At 38.8% G+C, this 27,979-nt stretch overlaps 1 protein-coding gene across 1 annotated transcript; it reads right to left on the bottom strand.

The window, feature by feature from the left end:
• Positions 1–892: 892 nt before the first annotated feature.
• Positions 893–8,827, bottom strand: LOC127184977 (uncharacterized). The gene is made up of 2 exons (XM_051141467.1): positions 8,561–8,827; positions 893–2,237 (listed from the first exon to the last, which is right to left on the bottom strand). Coding segments are annotated over exons 1-2 (681 nt in total). The 5' UTR covers positions 8,563–8,827; the 3' UTR covers positions 893–1,558.
• Between the last annotated feature and the right edge of the window lie 19,152 nt (positions 8,828–27,979).

The raw sequence follows: 27,979 nt of genomic DNA, 5'->3' as shown, positions 1-27,979 counted from the left end.
GGTTCATTAGCATGTGGCCATTTATCCTCCTGTCAATTTTGAATAGCCCCTTCCTTCCTGGTTATATCTTCACTTAACAGCAGACATCCTGAGAGATTAGGAGTTCTAGTTAAATTGTCATTTACTCAAAGGACAGCATTTATATTTAGTTTTTCATCATTTCACCTTGGCTAATTCAGAGTTTTCCAGGGAAGATTCCTTGACTAAGAATTAAAAGCCTTGAATTCATTCCTTTCTTTTTCCACTTGTCAAAATTTGGAGCAATTGTTCAATCTCTGCAATCTCACTAAGTTTTATAAGGATGTTCTAGGGCACCCAGCCACATGTGACAGAGCATGCCTATCATTTCGGTACAGAAAGATCCGGAATCAAATACCAGTCTCAATTACATAGTGAGTTCAAAGCTAGGTGTGTGTGTGTGTGTGTGTGTGTGTGTGTGTGTGTGTGTGTGTGTGTGTGTGTGTGTGTTTGTGTGTGTCTTCACCAGGAAATTTTAGTGAGTATAGTCAACAGTGATGTATTATACCTCTTGCCACATCATGCTATCAGAGCCTTTTTTACTACTAGACACAGAGACCTCTTAAACCTAGTTGCATTAGAGAAGAAATTTCAGAAATCCCAAAACTAATTGAGAGAACAGGAAAGATTATTTCTCTGGAAAGATTCCCAGTAGCAAAAATCAACATTGGTCAAGGCTCTCCAAAATTAAAAATAAAAGTAAAGAGAACATACAGCATATAACATTCTCTCTTTATTTTTTTATATTGAAGTATGACATTCTCTATTTTTTACTTTGAAGTTATATGATTACAGTATTTATCCTCTTTCCTCCCTTCAAGCTTTACCATATCCCTCTTTTTTCAATTTCAATTGCAGAAGAGAGGATAGAAAGTTTTCTGTAATATTGGATCTCCAAGGATTGCTAGACACTGCATCTATGAAGTTTCCCCAACATGGCTGTCTAAACACACCTAAATAATGATGACAGCAATAGGCATGCTAACATGGATGAAGGAAATCTCATGGGATGACCAACCCCCGACAAAGAACTACAGGTAACTAAGCAATGCTGAGAGCAGAAGAAATAGTCTCCCCCAGGGAGGAGCACACCAATTGGTTATCCAATACTAAGTTAACAGCCCTGAAACATACATACAAGTAGTATTATACAGACTGAGCAGGTTGTATTTTCTCTTTCTTTTAACTGTCTCACATGATTTTTCAGAGCTAGAGAGTTCAAACTCTGTGGGTGGTGCCACCATGCTGGACCATCAGGAACACAGGTGCTGTAGTCTTGATGCTGAAATACGCAGTGCAGACAGCAGCTTGGAACTCGCGTTACAAGTCTTCAGGCAGTATCCCTTTCCCAGAAACCCTGCTTTTTGTTCTCAAGGCCTTCAGCTGATTAGATGAGGTTCATCTACATTACTGATATTAGTCTCTTATTCTTAATGTTAATAAATTAAAAGTTAATCACATCTATAAAATGTCTTCTCAGCACCATAAACATGAGGGTTTGACCAAACAGCTGGGCACCACATCTCACATTCCTAAGAAACTAACTATAATGGTCTCGGAAATATATTTTATAAAAAAGATATACATTGAAGATTCTTAGAAGAACTCCAATAGGGTAAATAAGTAACTTCAGCAGTGCTGTGGCTTCATAACAGAAATTCATCAATAGCTGAATTTGCCTATGAATGCCAAGATATGAGATGTTAAGGCCTTTGACCCACTCAAGCTGATAAAGGGAACACTCAGTAATTACAGCAGCCCAGATGATCTTAGAAGTGACTTTTGCACATCTAACATTCCTTATGTTGCGTGTCTCTACTGGAAAAAAAGTAATCAAAAAAGCCTCAAGGCTAACACAGCTGAGTAAAAGGGAACTGGCATGTACATTTGCAATTTGGAAGTTCTGCCCCAAAGCTGATTGAAAAGGAGCTGACGACAGTTCACTCTTTATCACACCTGCTGTAATGGCAGAAAAAATGTTGCAGCCAACTAAGATGTCTGCCTGAGCTATGCCACTAATAAACACCACAGTGGATTTTCTGGATACAGAAGGAAAGGTTAATATTAGCATGACATACAGACTGGCAAGCAATCCCAGTAGGGTGATGATGATATTTGGAGAAGGTAGGACTAGATATTGGATGTATTTGAATACCAGGTACCTTCGGAGGGCTTTCATATGGTCTCGTTTTTTAAAAATGTGAAGTTGGGCAGGATTCCTGGAGTAGAGAAGGCAGAGAAGAAAAACAATATAAGATTGTGTGCAAAACAACTAAAAGCACTTGAAACTATATTTTTGTGCAAGAAATTTAATAATATTAATCTTTCCCATGTTTAGACCCACTTTCACATCATGTCACACAGCCATGTTAAAAAAAAATGACATCTTCCTTTTGGTGGCAATTGATGGCAAAGGAAAAAAAATCTTTTTTTCCAGCCTAGGTGTGGTGGCCCACACCTTTAATCCCAGGGTTTAAGAGGCAGAGAGGCAGGCAGATCTCTGAGTTTGGGGCCAGTCTGGTCTACAAAGTGAGTTCCAGGACAGCCAGTGCCTTGTTCAAGAGATTTTTTTCTCAAAACAAAACAAAACAAAAGAGTCTTTCCTCTGTTTCAAAACGTTCTACATATAAACTGATGTCTTTACTAATGTTTGATCTTTCCTTCTGATCACTTAGAGTAACTAAATAAGTAGAATAAATTTCCCTGCACAGATATATTCATGTATCAGAATCAGAGGAAAAATCTCAGGCTATATGTCTAGTAGGAAAAGAATGGGATTCTTCTTGATTAAGGTACTAGACATGATAGGGAAATATTACACTTATAATTTTAGGTGATAAAATTAAGAGAACAGAAGAAAATGTGATACCTAAATGTTCTCCTTTATACAAAAATGCTAATTAAAGCTAACAATTGCTTTTTCTACAGCCCCCAAATAATTTTTCATATCGGTAGCTTTTGATTTGAAAGTAGCATGCCTAGAACATTCTCTCTATTCATCTGTAATCTCTTCTATGTTCTCTGTCATATCTAACATCATGACATTAATGAAGAACTTTGCATAAGGCAGATATTAAAACAACATACACAGTCAGCCTCCTCATAGGAAAATTATTACACATTGACAGCATCTTGTAGTTAGGGTTATCGTTGCTGTGATGAAACAGCATTATCAAAGCAACTGGAGGAAGAAATTACTTATACGCCTTATACTTCCAAATCACTGTTCATTGAAGAAAGTCATAACAGGAACTCCAAGAGGGTAAGAACCAGGAGGCAGGAGCTGATGCAGAGGCCATGTGGGAGTGCTGCTTACTAGCTTGCTCCTCATGGCTTGCTCAGCCTGCTTTTTTATAGAACCTAGTACCACCAGCCCAGGGAATGGCACCATCTACAATGGGATGGGTCCTCTCCCATCAATCAGTAATTACAAAAACGTTCTGCTACAGCTAGATCTTAAGGAGACATTTTCTTTATTGAGGTTCCCTACTCTAAGATGACTTTAGTTTGTGTCAAGTTGACATAAAACTACCCAGGACAATGGACCCCTTGTCAACTTGACACATAAACACATCCCTGTAATGCAATGGTTCTCAACCTGCTATACCAGGAGTCTTCATGGGAATCACATATCAGATATCTTGCATATCAGATATTTATATTACATTCTAACAGTAACAAAATTACAGTTATGAAGTAGCAACGAAAGTAATTTTATGGTTCAGGTCACCACAACATGAGAAACTGTATTAAAGAGTCTCAGCATATAGAAGGTTGAGAACCACTGCTGTGAAGCCACAAACTTTGTTGTTCATCCCCAAGATCACACAGTAATATAATCATCACAATATACATTTTACAAACTTAAAAAGTCCAAGTCATACAAATTCAAACACTTAAAATTTCAGTCTTTTGGTCTGGAGAGATGTAAAGGCTAGCCTCACAACCAAAATAAATAAAAAAATAAAAGTTAAAAAAATCAGTCTCTTAAAAAAATCAAAAGTATTTTAAAATCAAAAGTCTCTAAACTGTAGGCTCCTATAAAATCAAAAATAATTTTAAATACTTTCTTATTTCAGGACAGAAGAACCAGGCCATAGTCACAATCAGATCAGAGGAAAACCAAACTCCAACTTCAGAAAAGACTCAATGTCCAATATGTAGGATTCCTCTCATGATTACCTTGATGCTCCAAAGGCCTTGGATCCCTTCTCTGGCTCTGCCCTCTGCAATTCAAATAGCTTGTCTCCTATGCTCAGGCCAAAGACAATCTGTAGTAACTGCTGTTCTAGGCAGTCGTCACATGGCACTGGCATCTCCAAACTGCTGGAGTCTTCTGCACCTGGGCTGCACATTCACCAATACCCTCTCCTGGACTCTCTTTACAGTGCTGAGCCTCAGATGTCTCCATGACCCCTTCATTCGGGGGCCTCTACTCTAGCTGCACCTTCACCAGTGCCCTCTCACAGTGCCAAGTCTCAGCTGCTCCTCATGAAAGCTTCATGTCCTAAAACCCAGTACCAACTGGGTGAGTATAACATGTGTCTATGTTCAGATGCCAACATGCTATATACAACCTTCACCACTTCTGGACCACAGCTTCTGTTTGTTGACTCTGAGGAAACACCTTCCAGAAGATTTCACCTCAATGATGCTGGTCTTTTCTTTTTTTTAAATATATTTTATTAATTTATTGATATTACATCTCAGTTGTTATCCCATCCCTTGTATCCTCCCATTCCTCCCTCCCTCCCACTTTCCCCTTATTCCCCTCCCCTATGTCTGTGACTGAGGGGGACTTCCTCCCCCTGTATATGCTCATAGGGTATCAAGTCTCTCCTTGGTAACCTGCTATCCTTCCTCTGAGTGCCACCAGGTCTTCCCATCCAGGGGATGTGATCAAATATGGGGCACCAGAGTTCGTGTGAAAACTGGTCTCTTCTTAATCACTGACAATTTCTCAGCTCCAGCCAACTAGCATCAATTGTCCCAGTAAAGCAAAGGTTTCACTTTAGTTGTTCTGGTATCTTGTTAACCACAGATGATTCTTCAGCCCCAGCTAACCAGATCCACTGATTCTTATTTCAAAATAATAAAGGATCCTGATAGAATCATTAAGGTATTCTCAAGCTTTCCTCTGAAAGTTCACAAGCCAGGTCTCTGTCATCTGCATTTCTTTGAACATTCTTATCTTCAAAAATCCCATAAAACAGCCCACCAAGGTTTGAATACTCAATGGCTTTTCTAGCCTCAACTTCCAAAGTCCTTCTAAAATCCTTCCCCCAAATAGATGGTCACATCTGTCACAACAATACCCCACAGTCCTGTCTTAGTTAGGATTATTATTTTGCTGTGATGAAACACCATGATCAAAGTAACTTGAGAAGGAAAGGATTTATTTGTGCTGCCAATCTTACTCTTCCACATCACCAGTCATCAGCAAAGGAAACTCAAACTCAAACGGGCCAGGAACCTGGAGGCAGGAACTATTGCAGAGGCTATGAATGGTGCTGCTTACTGGCTTGCTCCTCATGGCTTGCTCAGCCCGCTTTCTTGTAGCATCCAGGACCATCAGTTCAGGGATGGCACCACCTACAATGGGCTGGGTTCTCCCCTTTCAAACAATAATTAAGCTAAAGAACCCACAAGCTTGCCTACAGCTAGATCTTATGGAGGCATTTTCTTAATTGAAGTTCCCTCCTCTCAGATAACTTTAGCTTGTGTCAAGTTGACATTAAACTGTCCAGCACACAGCACAATTCAAATGGTGTTTTCTCTGTGTGTTAATAAATATTGAAGAGATAGTAAATATTAACTCTTATTTAGTGATTTGTAGCAAAGCAAAGCAAAAATAAAACTGAAATGTAACTTGATACAAAAGTGAGGAATATTTTCACTTCAGAGAAAACTACATAAAGAATCTCTATTTTTGATAGTGTCTCAAAATTCCAGAACGCAGATTGAACATTAAATCTTAAATGCTGCTTAAAACTCCTTGTTGTTCCCAGAACAGCACAACTAAGTGAAAATACCCATGGGAGACACAATTTAAAATGTCTAAAGGTTCTGAAAGCCAATCTAAGGGAGAACCTATCTGAAGGTTAATAATTAGCTTCAGGCTACCAGGACCGTTAAGCACTATTATCTTACCTTTTTGATTTTCCAAAAGATAGAAGCCAGACTTTTCTGTCAGATAATTCAAATTTTTTTAACGTGGACCATCAGTTCAGAACTGCTTATTTGCTCATGGAGTGCTCTGTTTTCTTTCTAACACCATGTTAAGCAAAGCTCAACAACCACTTTGCAAGTTGGAGTCCTGCAAATACTATCTCTGATAAACAAGGGAATTGTGAGCCATTATGCCTGATGGACATAGCTGAAAACTATTCAACAAAAACTGTACCAAACCAAACTTGGTAATGTTTAGAATCATACATCATGAAAACATGGGATTTGTTCTTGGGATGAAAGAATAGCAGGTGGTTTCTTTTCATGGTTTGCACTGCCTTATAAAAGTGATCCTAATTTTAGTGATAAAAAAGTAGGCTAAGTAACTTGACTAAACTCACATACAACTAAGAAATGAGTGGACTTCTAACACAGGCTTGCCTGACCTGCAAACTTTTGTTCTTTCTGTCCTGTTTTCTAAGATTCAATGGGAACTTGCATTTGGATCGTCTCCATTATTGTGGAGCTACAGGATAGCATGCCAATATTCAAAGAGTTTTTCAAAAAGTCAACCTTGGTGTGTTTCTTCTCCCTCCATCTTTAAAGTCAGTCTTTAAAATATTCAGTATTAAAGTAACCTTGGGATAATTTTACAAAGAACTACTGGCAACTAAGGAATGCTGGGAGTGGAAAAATAGTCTTCCCCAGGGAAAAGCACACCAATTGGTTATGCGATACCAAATGGCCAGCCCTGAAAGCACACATACAAGCAACATTAGGCAGACTGAGAAGGTTGTATTTAGAAATATAGATGTGTATACATATATGTATGTAATGATTATTTTTTAAAGGCCACAAATTTGAAAGACAACCATGAGGTGCATATGGAAGGGTTTGGAGGGAAGAAAGGGAAGGGAGAAATTATATAATTATATCGCAATTTTCAAAGTGGAAGAAAGGAAAAAGTGTGTTAGGTGACTGGCACAGGCATATTAAAAAACATGGGTTTTAAGGTGTTTACAAATGGAATAAAGAGAAAGGCACTGAATACAATGTAAAATACTAAAAGAGGAAAGAAAATCATGAAGGCAAATAAATTCACAAGGAAAATATCTTTTACTTGTCATTTGTTCAAAAGGGTTGAGTCACAAAAGACAACCATGCTCAGGTCAGGTCTGATATGTGTGTCCTTTTCCATTTGCCCCTTGCTTATTTTTAAAATAAGACCAGATGCCTTTTTCCAATCATCTTGACAAGAAGAAAAAGAAAAGGAAAGGAAACAAACAAAGAAAAGGACTGAACTAGAAGATTCTCCCCTAGCGCACACACAAAAAATTCAATAGTCAACAGGGCTAACCTCAGAATAGTCACCACAGTTTATGACTTTGTTGATGAGAAAGGGGATTCTTTCATGAATAATTCTTAAAAGAAAGAGGGCTAGAGCAGGAAACTGAGTCAGGAAACTGCTGTTTAGAATTCTGCAGATGACTATATCTCCTTATCTGGGCCAGGAAATACCACTTCAAAGACCCTTGCATGACTGAGTATGTGCAAATGTCAAGTCACATCACCTTAGAAGGATGTGAAACCCAACAACTCCCAACGACACACAAGTGTAACTATGCACTATGATTTCTATCCAAAGCAATCTGGATGTGTTTGCCACAGGGAATGTGGGAATAGCTTCATGGCTGTGTGCATATGCTCAAATTCATCACATTAAATGTGATAATTTTTATAGCAGTCATGTTTCATTAACAATTTTAAATTAGAAATGTAAATGCATTAAAAAAAAGAGCCACTTGAAATCTGATCATGTGAATTAAAATTGATGAATGGCTTCTGTTTACATTCCAAGCTTAATTATGAGTGCTCACAAAAATAAAAAGTGCTTACTTAATTTTTTGATAAAGGTCAAATTGTTATTATTATTATTATTACTATTATGAAATCAGACTGGTCGAACTGAAAGTAGAAACTACTGCCAGAGATGATGGTAGGATTAGCTCTACAGTTTCATTTCCTAATACAGCAAGACAGCCTGTGAGCTGTACTATTACGACACCAAACATAGAACTATTTGATACAAATGTAGTACCCTGCAGTCCATCAGTTCAAAATCAAGTGGGAAGAAGCAGCAACATGCATATGTACATGCATACGAAAATCTGCTAACAAGCAATAAGAGGCACTTAATGAGTACTCTGGGTACAATGGTTGAAGGCCAAAAAAAAAAAAATCACGTTCACATCTGCTGGTAATTTGGCTACATTTTTTCTTCCTATCCAGTCTTACAGACGTGTTAGTTGAGATTAGTTACAGGCATTCTTACTACTTCTAATTAGACATATTCAGAAATATATGTTATACTTACATGATGATGAAGAATCTGACCAGGTACACTGCCCAAGGGGTTGGTGGAGGTAAACAGAAGCAGAGCAAACTTTGTTTATATTTCTTGTTCTCTGGGCTGCATTTCACTGTAAGCCAGGGGAACACTGTTCAGCTAATAGCTGTGCCAATGAATTTTCTAAAGCAGATTTCACAAGAAATGTCTGAATCACTGCTCTTAGTGTTTTTTTGTGTAATGTGGAAAAGTTGGCACTCTAGTTTTGCAGCAACTTTTCATTGTAAAGGTGAGGAGTGCTATCTTCATCAACTGGAACACCACCTGAAGTTTTGAACAAGTTAAAGCTTGGTAGTTCAAATCCTTTTTTGAAAGAAGGTGGGCTAAAAGTAAGGAAACATACATATGCAAGGGAAATAAAGTTGAATTTCGTGGGCATGTTGGGGTTTTAAGGCTGTAATTGTTAGTAATCAGGCCCACCGTTCACTCCTAACAGTAATACCCTAAAATTTGTTATTTCTCAGTGAGTCCATGGACTTATGCTAAGAAATGAAATTTTTCCCCTTCATTTGTGTGTGTGTGTGAGAGAGAGAGAGAGAGACAGAGAGAGAGAGAGAGAGAGAGAGAGAGAGAGAGAGAGAGAGAGAGAGAGAGAAAAGAAGAAGAAGAAGAAGAAGAAGAAGAAGAAGAAGAAGAAGAAAGGAGGAGGAGGAAAGAAAGAAAGAAAAGAGGAGGAGAGGGAACAGAAGAGGGAAAAGAGGTAGGAGGAATACAAACAGAAAATGTCACTGAAATTTTGCTAAGGTTCAGAAATTTTAATCCGATGGCGTTTTTTTTCAAGTGACAAGTAAGAAAGACCATAGAAATCTGAAACACTAAAACTGCATCACAATTTTAGAACACCACATCCATGATCTTCACAGAATTCTTCCTTATTTAAAACATATTTTGTAGTTTCTTAAAAGACACTGCTCATTATTTTATGGATGATTAGCATTTTCCAGACAATCCAACGCTTGCCATAGTAAAAATGGTTTTAAAATGTTTTGCAAGTAGTGGGGACTTACTCTGACATTATAATACCTGCGGCACTGCAAACCCATACCTAACTAGGATTATCCCCCAAACAACTGGGAAAGGAACTATTGGCAGCTGGTGGCTCACAGCTGACATGTTTGTCCTTGATGATCTGCCACGGGAGAATGCTAGACCAGTAAACAGACCCCTAGTCTATTTCAATATGTGAGTTCTGGCACCTGCTCTTTTTTTCCTCCACTAGAGCCAAAGCATATTCTCAATTTCATTCCTTGATTAGCAGAACAGAGCAGCTGGTGGTGCAGAACAGTAGGGGGCTCCCATTTCATTTGAAAGGATACAGGCTGAAAAAAAAAAGAAATGAATTAATCTAGGGCTATAGCTCAGTGGTAGCACACTTGTTAGCATGTAGGTTCAATCCTCAGTATAACACATACCAAAAAACAAAAAAACAAAACAAAACAAAAAAACCCTCTCTAATATTAAACCTTGCATTAGGCCTGATAAGCCTGAAAATAGGTCGAATTTTCCTTTCTTAATTTCTCTATGCATGCTTACATAAGAATTGGAAGGCTTAACAAAAAAAGAGTAAAGCCCAAACAAACAAAACAAAAACAAACAACAAACCTATGGTTCTCTAAAACTGACAGGCTTACCAGAAGTCCTCAGTAGTTTGGCTGTACTTGATATCAAGTTCTCACATCTTTGAAAAGGACCCTCCAAACTCATATATTTATGAGTAGATGAACCTCCATTCAGAAGGTTGCTGTTTTATTTTCAGTGCCTCTCATTTAGCCCTATCAAACATCACCATGTAGCATAAAATAATGTGTACAAATACTTGATCATTCCTCCACACAAAGTTGAGAGTCCTCCCCAAAAAAGAACTTTTGCTTTCTATGGATTACAGTCCCTTACATATAATAAGCTAAACTCTCATGGTTAGAAATTTGGGCGCTTTGTTTTGCTGCTAAATAGATAATGTCATTATCTGGCACTGCAAGTATTTTCCCCAAATCATTTTAAATATCTGCCAGAAATCTAATTACGAACGTGTAAAAACTCGTACTAACTCTCACATAAACTAACTGCATGACTCTCTAATTTTGAAAACTACCTGATGAAATAACCTTACATCTAAGTAAGCTTAACAGAGAGAATATGCACACACACACACACACACACACACACACACACACACACACACACACACATGGGGGTGGGGATGGGGGATGGTTTTGTTACCAAGAGATTATATGATCCAACTGTCTAGCTCCTCTGGAAGTAAAGTATTAATGAATAAAAATAGCAATAAGTAAAGAACCCAAGATTCAACCTTTTGTTACCATGTACATAATTCAAGCACACAAAAGGTTCATATCAAACACAAAATGACTTTTTTGATCTTACAGATCCTACTAATGCCTTTAAGTATATTACTGCCCCCCTCCAGATTTGTACCATCTATGTATTTAATCTCATTGTCAACATCCTCATTTAAGTCAGCAATAAAAATACTGAATTAGGGCAGAGACCAAGATTGGTCTCCTTGATGCGTCATGTTAAAGATCTGTCACAGTAGACACAGATCGACTTAAATTTATGCTTTGAAGATAATAATCAGTTATGAACCTCAGTACCCATCTGCATTCTGAATATACTAGTTCATCCTCAAAGTAAAAAGGCAACTCTTCCTTACCAAACAAATCAGGGTAACCAGGCTAAAATCCACACACTCAAAAATGCCAAGGAACAAGGAGGGCTTGAGAGAGAATGCTTGAATCCCACTTAGAAGGGAAAACAAAATAGACATGTGAATAAGATGGAGGGAAGGAACTAGGTGGGACAGAGATAGGGAGAGGGATGGGAGAGGTACTCAGGCATGGGGATGGGGGACAGCTGGGACATAGAATGGAAATTCGTGGTGAAGCATATCTGGGATGAGGAGGCTTCCTCAAGTCAATGGGGGTGACCCTAGCTGAGACTTCTACCAGCAAGGGATATGGAGTCTGAAGAGGCCACCTCCTGTAGCCAGGTGGGACTTCCAATGGAGGGATGAGACACCAAACCATCCACAAAACCTCCAACCTCAAATTTGTCCTGCCTACAAAGTAGTGCAGGGGATAAAGACAGAGTGGAGATTGAAGGCATAGGCCAACCAATAACCAGCCCAACTTGAGACCCACCCTATGGGAGTGAACCAACACCTGGCACTATTAATGATACTCTGCTATGCTTGCAGACAAGAACCTAGCATAAGTCTCTTCTGAGAGGCTTCATCTAGCAGCTGATGGAAACAGATGCAATGCCAAACATTAGTTAGAGCTTCGGGAGTCTTGTGGAAGAGTAGGAGAAAGGATCAAGGGAGCTAGTGAGGTCAAGGACAACACAAGAAGGTCTACAGAGTCAACTAACCTGGGCCCATGGGAGCTCACAGAGACTGAACCACCATCCAAACAGCATGCATGGGCCAGACCTAGGCCTCCTACACATACATAGCAGATAAGCAACTTGTTCTTCATGTGAATCCCCTAACAATTAGAGAAGGCCTGTCTCTGATTCTGTTGCCTGCCTTTGAATCCCTTTCCCATAGCTGGGCTGCCTTGTCTTCCCTTGGTGGGAGAGGATGCACCTAGCCCTGAGACTTGATGTGCCAAGTTAGGTTGGTACTCATGGGGAACATCTCCTTCTCTGAAGATAAAGGGATAGGAGGATGGTGAGGAGATATGAGGGTGGGACTGGGAAGAGAGGAGGAAGGGAGCTGTGATCAGGCTGTAAAGTTATTTAAAATATATATAATTTTTAAAACCACCAAGGATGTTAAGACTAATGACTGGATATGAACTTGGGCAACTGAAGAAAACAGGGTTAATGTTTGGAAACTTGTCACAATTCCCTGTTATCCAGATAGCATGATTCAAGTAATAGGACTCTTGGTATTTTCAGTGGAAGGATGAATAATCCTCTAATCCTTTTAATGTCTCAAACTCCATTTTTCTTCATAGAACAGAGAATGTTTTTTTATGGATGACAGGGTGAGGAAAATGGAGTTGCAAAACAGAACAAAGTTCATTTAGTATTAATAAATCTTCTAATGGATCTATAGCACGAAGACTGCTATATAGTCTTTACATCCGCCAAGGCTGTAGACCTTCAATGTTATCACCACTAAATACATATAAACAAAATAAGAGCTAATATAATATACCAGATATAGTAAATATATACATGAACAAAGTGAACAATGCCTTTCATTTTAATTGATATTCATTTTAATTGATATACAATATTGCATTATGTGACAACACTTCAATTTAGATACTTGACAAATTGTGTTGCTATATGCTTATATACATTCCTGCACTGATTTATTACAAAGGTTTCTATGAGGTCTTTTATTTTGGTAAATTCATATATATTTTTCTATTGGGTATTGCTGCAGTATAAATTTTTTGATCCTGTCCTCAAATTCATGTTCTTCCTCACAAACAATGCCTTTTTTAATCAAATTCTGACCTTCTAAGGCCTACACTCTCTATACCCTAAAAGATATTAACTAAACTGTTAATAAAGGAAATTCATGTGAGCACTTATTGTTATGACACCTTGTATTTACCAGATGATGAAAGTGGGTTCCAGAAAATGCAAATAATTTTGCATAGACACCACAGAAAACTAGCATATGAGTTGAAACTAGAAATTCCTTTCTTGACTTCTGACAGAGTATCTGTCCACTATGATTCACAATCTCAGTGGAAGCTAAAAACTCTGGCTTATCTTGGCCACGACATTTAAACTATATATTGCTTTTTCCTTTGGGTGTATGTCTCTGTGTGTATGCACATGTGTTTGAAGATACAAGTACATATGAATGTGCACGTGTAGGGGAGGCAAAAGCTTTATCAAATGTCATTCCTCAATAACTCTTGACTTTATTTTTTGAGACAGAGTCTCTTGCTGAACCTGGAGCTTAGTGATTTAGCTAGATTGGCTGGCTACCCAGCAAGCTCCAAGGATGTTCCTGTCTCTGTCTCCCCAGTGCTAGGATTACAGGCAAGCACCACTGCTTCAGCCTTTTTACAAGGGCATAGGGGATCAAACTCAGCTCCTTATATTTTCAGGACAAGCATTTTACAGACTGAACCATCCCTCTAGTGCCTACATACTGCTTTTATATGTTTCTTGAAGCACTTCCAAATTTTTCAAGCTATGATTTCTTTGATTCTGGCTCTCTCTTTTCATAGGCTTTGAGAACTGAACAACAACAACAAAAAAAAAAAAAACCTAAGCAATAGAGATCAGTGATATGCTTTACTCAGCATTTGTCTCTTGTTACTCAAAGCCTAATAGCTTGCATGTGACCAAATTACTGTGAAGCATGTGGTCAGATTCAAAGTTTGGATAAGAATAAACATTTCTATCTAACAGAGACAACATGAATAATATGAGATTGAGTGGTAAGATTATAAGTGAGGAATGATTCTGTACCACATGTTATTTTGAAACAGAAATGTTTAATTGTTTGAACCACACTGTAAGCATGTAATGAGTATTTAAACATGCAATTCACCCAAAGTAAAATAGTCCTAACAATTTTTAAGAATTTAATGGGTAAATTCAAGCAATGATACAAAATATCACAAAGAAATGAAGTTTTCATGAGAAATAAACTACCTACTAACACAGAGAAACAGTCATGCTAAAGTTTTAAGTGAAAGTGAGAGTATGGAAGAATGTATGTGTGAGACGGGGAAGTGGGCATTTCAGTCCTATTAAGAGTTAATCTGTTCCTGAACATCTTAAATAACCCCAATGAAAGAAGAAAGGCAACCTGAACAAAAAAGAAAGAAAATCGGCTATTCCAGATGCACACATCCTAGTGCAGAAACAGAAGCATGAAAATCAAGACATGTGTCTTCTACAAATTATTACACTGATAATAATGACACCTAATGAAAATGACCTGAAAGAACTTCCAGACAAAGAATTCAAATGGGTGACTGTATGTTTAAACAATTCATAAAAGACATGCATGTACTCCAAGAGAACAAAAACAAAGAGATAACAAAATAAGGATGTCAATCCAAGATGTGAAAAATGAATTCAATAAAGAGATAGAACTGCTGAAGAAAATCAAACTGAAATGATGCTAAAAATGAAAACTCAATGAATCCAATCACAATGTGAATGGAAAGCCACATTAATAGGAGAGATCATGCAAAAAATGCCTGAAAATCAAGCTGAAACACAAGGTAGAAGAAGCATATCACCCCAAAACTAAAATAAACAGAATATAATAGAGTCCTGGAATGCCATGAAAAGACAAACTTTAAGTCAGTGTCATTACTCTAATAAAAAAAAAAGGATAAAAGTCTAACTAAAAATAAAAACTATGGGCCAATTTCCTTGATGAAGACTGATGAAAAAAAAGCTCAATAAATACAAACTGAATCCAAGGACACATCAAAAACATCATCTACCATAGTCAAGTCTGTTAAGGCAGTCCCATATGAAATCACTGTCTTGCAAGGTGAAAGTATGTCCCTAAAACCAGGAATAAGATAAAAATGTCCATAGTGCCTACTCTTGTTCAACATGGTGCTTGAAATCTTAGCTACAGGAACAAGGCAACAGAAGAAAAGGAAGAAGTCAAAGTATAGTCATTTGCAGATGATATGATTCCATACATCAAAACCCCTAATGACTCCACCAGGAAACTCATACAGCTGATAATACATTTGGCAACATAGCAGGACACAGAATTAAGGCACAAAAATACCTTCCCATATGCCAGTGGTTTTTAATCTGTGGGTCACAGCTCTCTGCAGGTCATATATCAGGTATCCTGAATATCAAATATTTATATTATGATTCATAACAGTAGCAAAATTACAGTTAAGAAGTAGCAATAAAAATAATTTTATGGTTGGGGTCACCACAACATAACTGTGTTAAAGGGTCACAGCATTAGGAAGGCTAACAACCACTGCTATATACCAAGAACAAGCATACCTAGAAAAAAAACCTAGGGAAATAATCCTATTCACTGTAGCCTCAAAACATGTCTTGGAATAAATCTAACCAAGGAAGTACAAGATTTGTACAATGAAAAATTTAAGACACTAAAGAAAGAAATTGAAAAAGATAAAAGAAGATGGAAGGAACCTCCCATGTTCATGGATTGCTTGGATTGATAGTGCAAAAATGGCTACCCTATCAAAATCGACTATTGATACAATTCAATCTGCATCTAAATTTTTCACAGACATAGAAAAAGATCTCAAAGCTCATATAGAAACATGTACAATACATGATATCCAAAACAATACTAAACAATAAAAACAATGCTGGTATATAACCATCCTTGATTTCAAGTTATAGTAAAGAAAAACAGCGTGGCACTTGAAGGACTCTAATAGGCCTGAGCATGGCAAACAGGGTACCAGCAGGCCTTGCCCTCTTCACTTCCCTCTTCCTTCCTAAATCATTAGACTACATTCCTAAAGCTAGCCTCCAAGGTATATTCCCTTATTTAGCCACTTCCTTATGCCTGACTAAACTCGAAACTCCAGCTATCAAAACAGCAAGGTCCAGCAATTAAAATGCATTATTTGGCTACATTGGCTAACATGTCCAATCAGGATTTACTAACTCATCATAGCATAGAGTTTCCCTTTTTCTCTCCTTCAAAATTCTTTAGTGCAAGGTCTATAAAGAATTGTGTTGGTATTTTGATGGGAATTGCATTGAATCTGTAGATTGCTTTTGGTAAAATAGCCATTTTTACTATGTTAATCCTATCAATCCATGAGCATGGGAGAGCTTTCAGATTTCTGACACCTTCTTCAATTTCTTTCTTCAGAGTCTTGAAATTCTTCTTGTACAAGTCTTTCACTTGATTAGTTAGAGTTACACTAAAATATTTTATATTATTTGTGGCTATTGTGAAGGGTGTCATTTCCCTAATTTCTTTCTCAGCCTGGTTGTCACTTGTATATAGAAGAAGTACTGATTTTTTTAGTTAATTTTATATCCAGCCACTTTGCTGAAGGTGTTTATCAGCTGTAAGAGTTCTCTAGTAGAATTTTGGGGGTTACTTATATATACTATCATTTCATCTGGGAATAGGAATACTTTGACTTCTTCCTTTCCAATTTATATCTCCTTGATCTCTTTTTGTTGTTTTATTGCTTTGGCTAAGACTTTAAGTACTATATTTAATAGATATGGAGATATGGGGAGAATGGGCAGCTTTGTCTCATCCCTGATTTCGGTGTAATTCCTTTAAGTCTCTCTCCATTTAATTAGATGTTGGCAATAGGCTTGCTGTATATTGTCTTTATTGTGTTTAGGTATGTGCCCTGTATCTATTTCCAAGACTTTTATCATATAGGGGTGTTGGATTTTGTCAAATGCTTTTTCAGCATCTAATGAGATGATCATGTGGTTTTTGTTCTTTCAGTTTGTTTATAAGATGGATTATGTTGATGGATTTTTGTATATTAAACAACCCCTGCATGTCTAGGATAAAGCTTACTTGATCATGGTGGATGATATTGTTGATGTCGTCTTGGATTTTGAAGACCTATGACAGGATCCAGGGTCAGTCTCCAGCAAGAGTAACAAGTGCTCTTAATCTCTGTGCCATCTCTCCAGCCCCTAATTTATGTAAGCCTCTATATTCATGACTGTACTGACTAGTTTTGTGTCAACTTAACACAAACTAGAGTCATCAGAGAGGAAGGAGACTCAATTTAGAAAATGCCTCCATTAGATCCTGCTGTAGGCATGCCTAATTTTCATAATTAGCAATTGATGGGGGAGGGCCCAGCTCAATGTATGTGGGGCCAATCTTGGGCTGGGGGTCCTGGGTTCTATGAAAAAGCAGGCTAAGCAAGCCAGGGGGAGCAAGCGTGTAAGCCAGACCCTTTCATGGGTTCTGCATGAGTTCCTGCCTCCAAGTTCCTGCCCTGTTTGAGTTCTTGACCTTATTGTTTTTGTTGTTGTTGTTATCGGTTTTTTTTTTTTTTTTTTAAATAATGAACTGTGGTGTAGAGATGTAAGTTGAATAAGCTCTTTCCTCCCCTAGTAGCTTTGGTCATGGAGTTTTATCACAACAATAGTAACCATAAAACAATGACTTTTCCCATACACAATTTTTATCTGTTAACCTCTTTTATGTTTGCTTCTTTGGATTTGATACTGAAGATTATACCAAGGGTCTTGTTCATGCTAAGCACTTGTTGTACCAGTAAGCAATCTATAAACACCAAGCCCCTATTTTTGACTCCTAAAAATTGTGCTAGCCCTGTAAATCTTGAGCATTACTCACAATGGAAAATACATATATCAATTAGCCAAATACTTTTATGTTTATGAATATAATCCTTTCTATATTTCCTTTATATTAGAAGAAGAAATAATGCATTTGAGGTAAGAAACTAGCCTCTGGTACTAGACACAGATAATTCCAGTCCATGCTCTCTCTCTTTAGTTAAATTACTTAACTTCTCTGAACCACAGCTTACAATGGGAACTATGATAGTACAGAAAAGTTGGGAATGTGTTTACCAAAATGTCTGACACATAGTGAGTGTACCAATAATTAGTATTTTGCTAGCACCACATGGTTACCCTATCAACTAAGTAACAAAAATGAATTATGTACTTTATAATACACTCTGTCAACTCCACAGTGGTGCAAATTCAAATTGCCCCTCTTCCTTCTACTCCAGAGACCAAAATTTATAAGAAGGAGCCAATCACACAATTCTCCTGAGACAGGAATTATGAATTTTAAGTAAGGGTTTTCTGTTGCTTCTCTCCATTGCATTACAGAAGGCTTCCTTGCCACAGCACCTCAATGAACCAGTATCAGTGTGTGAGAGGTTAGTGTCTTATGCCAAGGAAGGAGAATCTAGTCTTTGAAGCTAGACAATAAAATGGAAATCTTGGTTCCAACACTTTTTAAATTTTAAAAATTTTTAAATCATTCACTCTATATCCCAGTTGCAGCCCCCTTCCTTGATTGCACCAGGGCCCACCCTCCCTCCCTTCCCCCCATGCCACTCCCCTTGTCCTCAGAGAGTGGGAGCCCTTCTCTATCAACTGACCCCAACCTACCAAGTCTCAACAGGACTGCTTGCATCCCCTTCCTCTGTGGCATGGTAAGGCACCCTGCCCCAGAGAATTGATCAAAGAGCAGGCAACAGAGCCCATGGCAGGGACAGCCCCTGCTCACCTTACTAGTGAACCCATATGGAGACTGAGCTGCCTATTGGCAGGGGGCCTATGTCCTCTTCATGCATGGTCCTTGTTTAGTGGATCAGTCTCTGCTGCCCCTCCCCTCTCCTCTTGGGCCCAAATTTGTTTGCTCTGTTTGTCTTCTGGGGGAGCTCCTGTCCCCGTTAGGTCCTCCTCCCCTTTCATAAGACTCCCTGCTCTCTACCCAAAGTTGGGCTGTGAGTCTCAGCATCTGCTTCGATCCCCTGCCAGGTGGAGTCTTTCAGAGGACATCTATGGTAGGCTCCCATACTCACTTATAAGTGAATATTAGCCATATAATACAGGATAACCGTATTACAATCCACAGACCTAAAGAAGCTAGGGAGGATGCTTAACTCCCATTCAGAAAGACAAGTAGAATAGACACTGGAAGCTGTTGAAGAGGGGGAACAGGATGGTTCCAATATTTTAATGCATGCTCTTTCTCAAGTTATCTAAGAGAATTGCCTAGCTTTCCCATTACTGGACCTGGGTTGTGAATGATGGTAATAACAATTAAATCAAGAGCTTGGAGGACTAAATTAAATCCCATTTGTGAAAAATGGCTTACCTGAAAGGGTCAGTACGTAACAGTAACTTAGCAAATATCTTCTCTGAAGTCCTATATGCTTTCTCCTTAGGTTAGAGCAGCAGTTCTCAACCTATGAGTTCCAATCCCTTTAGGGGTCTAATGATCCTTTCACGGGGTCACCTAAGACCATCTGAAAACAAAGATATCTACATTATGATTCATAACAGTAGCAAAACTACAGTTATGAAGTAGCAACAAAAATAATTTTGTAGTTGAGGGTCACCACAACATGAACTGTATTAAAGGGTTACAGCATATGAAATATGTGCCACAACAGATATGATATGGAGAAGTTTATTATAGTAGTAGGGATACCCCAGAAAGAAAGAGAGAGTCAGCAAGAGAGGAAGAGGAAAGGAAGAGAGAAACAAAAGAGAGGTAAGAGGAGAGAGAGAGAGAGAGAGAGAGAGAGAGAGAGAGAGAGAGATGGAGAGGTGGGTTTGTCCTTTTTATAATCCTAGGTAGGGCCACTCCTAGTGGCAGATAGGTAATGACATCATAGGTTGCTAGCAGATAGGGCAGTATGCTGACAGCATTAGCAAGGTTGAGAATCACTGTGTTAGAAGTTTAATGTCGACTCAAAAACCTAGAAACACACACACTAATATTGGTTGTGGATGAACAGAGTGAGCAGGAGAGAGTTAAGGCTGGGCAGAAAGCAGAATAAAAATACAAAATACAAAATGAGCAAGAACTGTTTACAGGACTCAACTAAAGCAACATGGATGTAGAGACAGTTTGAATGGGTTTGGTTCCTAGATAGAAGAAAGGATAACAAATATAGTTGTCCCCTGCCTGAAGAGTTTAAGACCTGAAGGAATAGGATAGTGCAGAACAGGTCATTTGTTTCAAATGCATATACATTATTAATTACTCAGTTTACATCTTGGTCATAGCCCCCTCCTTCCCCTCACCCCAGACCTACCCTTCCTCTTTTTGCCCCTCCCATACTCCCCAGAGAAGGGGAACCCCCCACCCACCCACCCACCCCAGCATATCAAGTCACATCATGCCTATGGGCATCCCCTTCCCCTGTGGCCCAGCAAAGCAGCTCTGCCTGGAGAAAGTGACAGAAAAAAAAAATGCAGGCAGCAGAGTCCATGTCAGAGCCAGCAGCTACTTCCCTCACTAGGGTACCCACATGATAACTGAGATGCCAATCAGCTACATCTGTGTAGGGGGCCCAGTACCAGTCCATGTATGGTCCCTTGCTGAAGCCCCAATCTCCACAGGCCCCCCCTTGGCCCTGGTTAGTTGGCTCTGTCAATCCTCCTGTGGAGCTCCTGTCCCCTCTGAGTCCTCCGTCCTTCTCCCTCACTCTTCCCCAAGACTCTCTGTGCTCCACCCCATGTTTGGCTCTGGGTTTTGTCATGTGCTTCCATCAGCTGCTGGGTGGAGCCACTTAGAGGGCAGCCATGCAAGGTTCCCATCCGCAAGCACAGCAGTCAATTTAGAAGAGATAACTAATAGTATAGAGATAAAGAAGCCCTTCTGGGGAGACTCTGGAAACTCAGACTGCCACTTACTAAAAAACCTTGGGCAAATTACTGACATTCTTTGAAGTTCAGTTTCCTTACCTCTAAAGATCTTACCTCTCAGATTCATTGCAACAGTAAATGAAAGACATGTAAACACTTTAGTACAGTACTTGCCATTTAGTAAGTAAACAAAAACTACCTGACTTTATGCATCAGGGACACAGTTCTAATAAAACAGTGAGGCTGCAGGGGTGAGGACCAATCATTGGAAGGGAGGCCAACCAAGTGCCAAAAATGCCTTCACTTTTACAAACTGGCTTCTGGTTGGACACTGTATTTTTATTTTTCAAAAGCAAATCCAGACCAGTATATATATATGGAGAGTGGGGGGAGGGGCTCAATGGAATTATCTAAAGAAAAGACTAACAGTAGCTGAGGACTGAAAAACTTAAGAGTGAGGCAGGAAGTAAGTAGTTGGCTGGAGATTTGGTAGAACTGGTAAGGACTCGAGAGAGAGAATTATGATGCTGCAAAAAGTAGGTGAATATTGTCTCTTTTGTCAAATTAAGGGGAAGTTTCTATTTTTAGCTAAAAGTAGTATTGCTATAGCAACAGAAAATGTCCATTAAGGGAAAAGTAGTTTCTTCCGCTCAAGAGGATGGAATTGCTGGCAGGACAGCAGCCCTGACATTCCAAGTTACACAAAAGCTAAGCAAATTAATCCAGCTAGGCAGGTCAATCACCTGGCTAAGGGTCCACCCCTTAGGAAGGTGTGGCTACTCCTAGGAAAATGGAATCCCCTTAAGCCATGTTAAAAAGATAGGCATAATAACTGTCCCTTTCATAAGAGAACTGCCATTTCCTTCCCCAAACTCCCACTCCTTAATCCTGTCTCTAAAAGGGCACAGCCATGTTCCTGCTGGAGTCTGAATATTTTCCTGAACTTTACAAAAAAGTGTAACTTTCCTTTTCTTTTATCTCTTTCCTAAGCATCTTTTCTCTAACACTCTGATCTTCCCTAATGCTTTGGGTTTCCATGCTTCCTCCACCCGGCCCCATGCCATGTGGCTGACCTCCATGATGACTTAATCCAAAAAATAACAAGGCCTTTCCCATCCTTCTCTTCTCTGTTCTCCTTCAGGCAGCTGCTGAGATTTACACCCTGCCTACTTGGGGTTTTTCTTTTAAATTCTAACAGAATTGCCTTCTTTACATAAACTTTGGCTTTGGTTAACTTACACATATCCCTGCATTTTAATTCTTTAATCCACAGAGAAAATAAACTTAATATTGTACACTGAGATGGTATCAGGACAACCTGCAAAAATGGCAATTTTATCATAATGAAGAAGAGCATTATGTTTTCTCAAGCAAAATTTCTGTAAATTCAATACTTGTAGAGCAAGTTTGCTTCTAAAACTGGGCAAACAGAAGTATTACATAATAGAGAGTCTAGATCTTAAATGATGATACTTCAGGCATTATGAAGGAGTTATTTGAAAGAAGACTTTCCTGGTCTATGCAGTAATCACACTGACAATTGAAAACATCACCCTTGCCAAATATCACTTTTTGAGATAACTGTCTATAGCTATATGAACAACTTTATAATTCAATCCAAAATTATATCCAAAATCCTTGAAGGTGACACCCTAAGATAAATTGCCTAGAGCCCTTATAAAAGGAACTTTCTTGTGTTTTTAAAGCCATAAAGGAAGCTTTACTATACTCTTGCATTTGTGAAGATTGTAATTAATAATAATGTACTCTATGCTTCAAAGTGCCAGAGGAAATAATTTAGAATATAATAATATAATATATAATAACTCAACATAATAAAAGCTATAAAGAGCAAAGCCATAGCAAAAAATACACAAAATATGGGAAATAGCTGAATTTGCTTTAACATCAAGAAGGTTACAAGGTTCAATGCTGTCTCTGCTCTTTTTTAACATAGCACTCAAATCCTCAGCCAGAGCAACAAAGCTCTAAGAATAAGCTGCTGAGAACGAAGTTGGGAAAAGGATAGGACCAGCATGTGTGTTCTTTGTGTATAAAAAGCTGTGGGATTTGATGTGTTGATTGTTGTATCCTGTTATTTTCCTGGTAGGAGTGGACCTATACCTGAGCCAACAGTCACTTACAGATGGATAAAAGAGGGCTTCTTGAGGTCATAGCTCTTACTGATGAAATATTGGCAACTAACAGATTCTAGGAGGAGGAAGACACAGTATTTGGTTCTGTAGACACTGGTAAAACCAAAGTCACACTGTAACAGAACCTTAGTATGACTCTAGACCTTAGCACAACTGACTCCATGATGGTATCATTCCTCAAGTGCCATTCAGGCTATTAAACTCAGCACATAGACAGCACGAATCTCTAATTTTAAAAAGTACCTCTTTACTTACTATTCCTTTATCCAAAAAAATGTACTTTACTGCTGCTGGCAACCAACTACCTATGTCTTATGGTAATTAATTACGCATGCACACACAACCCCACCCCCCCACACACACTGTGTGTGTAATTTATAAAGTTTACAAGATCAAAAATATTTAAATATTAGTAAATATAAGTTATAAATATTAAAGGATACAAAAACTTCAATAATGTTAAATAATTTAGGATACTGTTGTGTTAAGACTCTTCAAAGTTTTAACATTAATTAGATTTTAAACTGTCTCCTTGCCAACTTGTCTCCTTCTGGAACCTTAAAATGATACTTAAGAGCGTCAAAGAGTGACTTGGATCCATCTGCCACCTACCTGTTCCTAAAAATGGGAATTTTCACCTGGTCTTGGTATTCTTCACCTTTTCCATTTAGCAAAAAATGTTAATTCTGTCCCTAGTCTATATTTGTCTCAACAGATTTTCACTTGGCTGGCAGACTCCATCCAGAGATCACCTATGGACTGCAAACTGCTGAACTCTAGACTTTCTGAGAGCTGATGTAAACCAGTCCAGCCAATGTGATTGCTCCCTGTCTTTCAACTGGATCAACTAATCAAATGCTTCTGATAACTGCCAATTGCCCAGCCTTTGACTGACATTTCAGCATTCCTGGGCCCCTGATAGCAATGTCCTAATGTCAGCTGGAAGCAATTACAAAAGAGAATAACATCATCCATTTTCCCACCTAACAGGCTGAAATGCTAAAACAAAAGAGGCTCTCTGGCATAAAGGACAAATGGTTAAGTTTCTTAATGACACAACCTCTTGCCCATGGGATTCACTTTTGGGGGAGCTTACAGAAAAATAAAACTCATTTTAGGTCCCAGATAAAATTGTCTAATACCCTTGGAATAAAAGAGACTAATCTTTTAACAGCCCCTAGAGACACTTGGTTTACATGTACCGCAGGTCTCTTCCTTGTCTCTTTATAAACAAGAGGTAATTTAAGTCAATGATTTGACTCTAGGACAAAACTCACATGGGGGTAATGTTGTAACCTGCTTAACCTCTATAGCGCTACTTTAGTTCCTAACATGACTGTAGCTCTTCTGTTCACAACAACTCTTATAGTATCAGAAACCATTTTGACTCCAAGTCTCCATTTTGATCACAAGGTGAAATTCAGTTCAAGGTCTCAGGTCCTATGTGCCTGAAACCAGGAATGTTCAATGTTTGCTGCTTAGAATAAAACAGTAGATGATAAATGCATGTTCTGCTTGGGTTAAAGATAAACGATGTTCTATTAGAGTTAACACCACAATATCCTGTTATGTTCCTTACTCCCAGAGAGCTGGAAAGCGCCCAAATCCTTACCCTTAATCCTAAATCCCAGACAATCAGCTTAAAATGCTTTATCTAGCCACCTGGACACATTATGCTCAGAACAAAACCAATTATTCTTATATTTAGCTAATCAAAAAGATGTAATGCTGCCTTCCCCCTTGCTTCCCACCTGGTTACCTGGTGATAGGTATTCTTATAAAAACCCTGCCTTAAAAGCAGACCAACATCAAGTTAGGCTCCCAAGTTCTTTCTGTGTCCCTGGTCATGACAGTCTTGCGTGTGGTGTTCTAATAAACCATCAATATCTCACTGAGATTGGTGCTCAAGTCTCAAAATGTACTAACTTTGCCATTTAGCTTCTGTAGTTCAGCCTCTGGATAACTATTCATGTTAACTAAGGTATGTCAATTCAGAACATGTGTGTGTGTGTGTGTGTGTTTTCTTAATAGCTCACCCTGAGAAAATCTCAGGGCTACACTGGCATCCTAAAATGTCTGGTGTAGTTGCTGGCTGGCTAATGAAGACTTTGTATTGGTTTAAACCCATACCCCAGCAGTCTTCTCTGTTGAATTTTCCCCCAACAACTCAGATAACAAACTCAGTGCAACAGAAAAGAAAGAAAAAAAGCATTATCCTGAGTGAAGTAGCCAAGAGCCAGAAAGGCATACACACACACACACACACACACACACACACACACACACACACTTATAAGTGGATATTAGGCCAACATAGATGCCCTCTGAGAGACTCCACCCAGCTGGGGATTGGGACAGATGCTGAGACTCACAGCTAGACACTAGATGGAGAACTGAGAGTTGTAAGAAAGACTGGGACAGGGATGGAAGTACCCTGAGAGGTCAGGAGCTCCACAAGGAAACCATCATGCCCAGGGTGGCCTGCACAAACTGATGCACCAACCTGTTACAGAATCTTTGTTCCCATTGTGATCCCTGAGATTGAACTGTAAATCCCTGTTTCTTGTGGTTGAGCCCTAACATGCCTTTAATCCAACAACTTTTTGTTTATTATATACATGTGATTAAGGTGTAGTTCAGCCAGCCTTACAGACACCTTTAATCCAAGAGCTATCTGTATACAGTATTTGATAAAGTTAACCTTAGGTCAAGAGGTGGAGCAAGGGTCTTTGAGTTGAAGGGTATTTAAGACAGCATGGAGAAGTAGAAGAGGTCTTTGGAGCTTTGGTCTTTGGTGTTTCTTTAGCTTGGGGTTTTAGCTTTGCTCTTAGAGCTCCTCAGCTCCTTGGCTTTTGGCTTTTTGGGCTTTGTGCTAGCAAGCCTTTGGCCTTGGGTTTTTTGGCCTTTTCCTCCTGGCCTGCCAGCTGAGCTTTTGGGGCTTTTCCATCAGGACATGAGCTGAGTAGGAAGGTCAGCTGGGTGCTTTCTCTGCTTCTCTGAGCTAGCAGGTTTTTAACCACAGCATCTGGCTCCTGAGTCTTTATTGGTAAAAATAGGATGACCAGGGATTTTCAAATAAAACAACAGAAGAAAAATATTTCTCAGCTATTCTGAAAGGATATTAATGTACAGAATATACACAGAACTCAATGAGATTAAATTCCAAAAGAATAATCTATTCCTATTATTAGAGTAAATAATCTGAGTGGATATTTCTCAAAAGAACTATAAATAACTGGCAATGAATATATGAAAATTGGTTAAGAGTTTGAACCATCAAGGAAATTCAAGTCAAAACTATACAGATTCGATGTGATTCCCCTCCCCTGAGTCCATCATCAAGAAAACAGTTGTTACATGGGATCAAATGTGAGGATAAAGGGACTCTGATAATTGTTAGACTCAAAGAATAAATCATCTCAGTGACACACAGAAGAACACAACCAAAGCAAAATATCTCAACAAGGCAATTTTTTTAGTGGAGGCGATTTCTCATCCCATTGGTAAGATCTTGATTTCAAAATCTGATGTGCTCCCCTCTGTCCTACTTTCCTGGTAAGTGAAGACTTTCATAGGACATGGGACATGCCTCTTGGGCTAGTGTCCAGATATAAGTGAGTATATACCATTTGACTCTTTCTGCTTCTGGGTTAACTCACTCATTATGATCATAGGACAGAGGGGAGGACATCCTATTGGGACTCTAGGTGGGAGAAACATGGGAGAATGGGGAAATAGAAGGATCAAGAGGGTTCTAGAAACCTACAAGAAGAACATTATGAGGGCAGATCTGGGCTCAGAGATCCTGCTCAAACTATGGCACCAGCCAAGGACAATATATTCAGTTAACTTCAAACCCCTACCCAGATCTAGCCAATAGACAGCACATCCTCCACAGTTGAGTGGAGAGTGGGGACTGACTTTCACACGAACTCTGGTGCCCCATATTTTACCACGTCCCCTGGAGGGGGAGACCTGGTGGCACTCAGAGGAAGGTTGGCAGGCTACCAAGAAGAGACTTGACACCCTATGAGCATATACAGGGGGAGGAGATCCCCCTCAGTCACAGACATAGGGGATATGTCTGTGTATATATACACACACACACATACAAAATCTGATGTGACTGACTAATTTGTACAAAGAGAAAGAAGATGGAGAAGGTTCTGGGTTAACTACCTTTGAGGAGGAAAAAGAGAAATTTGCAGTCTTCCATATACATTAGTGCAGATGTTGCAGAAATTAGTATAGAGGTTTCACAAAAAAATAAAAAGTAAAACTGTCATATGGTCCAGCTATGCCACTCCTGGCTATATACCGGAACGAATCTAGGTCAATATACCACAGGCATATCTCTGCAACCCTGTTTATTCTAGCACTAGTGTCAGATGAAAAAAGTGTGATATATAGACACTAGGGAGCTTTAATCACATATAAGGAAAAAAGAAATTCCATTTTCAGAAAAAGGGAGGTCATCTTATTAAATGTAACAAGCCTTATTCAGAAAAATAAAAACTTTACATTTTCTCTCACATGTGGAATCTAGATCTAAACTTGTTAATTGTTTCTTTTAGAGACACAAATGTAATGGGGGGGATATTTTAGAAAGAGGAAAAGGACCAGTGGAAGGAGGAAGGAGGACAAAGGAGCATAACAGATAGTATGATTAAAATACTCAATATACATATATTAAAATGTCAAAAGAAAAACTTTCATTTTCTTTTTTTTTAATTTTTTTATTATTAATTTATTCTTGATACATCTCAATGGTTATCCCATCCCTTGTATCCTCCCATTCTTCCCTTCCCCACCCCCCATTTTCCCTTATTCCCCTCCCCTATGACTGTTCCTGTTACCTCCCCCTGTATATGCTCATAGGGTATCAAGTCTCTTCTTGGCAACCTGCTGTCCTTCCTCTGAG

The sequence above is a fragment of the Acomys russatus genome, chromosome X (assembly GCF_903995435.1).
Source record: "Acomys russatus chromosome X, mAcoRus1.1, whole genome shotgun sequence".
In the NCBI taxonomy this organism is placed as follows: Eukaryota; Metazoa; Chordata; class Mammalia; order Rodentia; family Muridae; genus Acomys; species Acomys russatus.
This window is presented reverse-complemented; position numbering and strand designations above follow the sequence as displayed.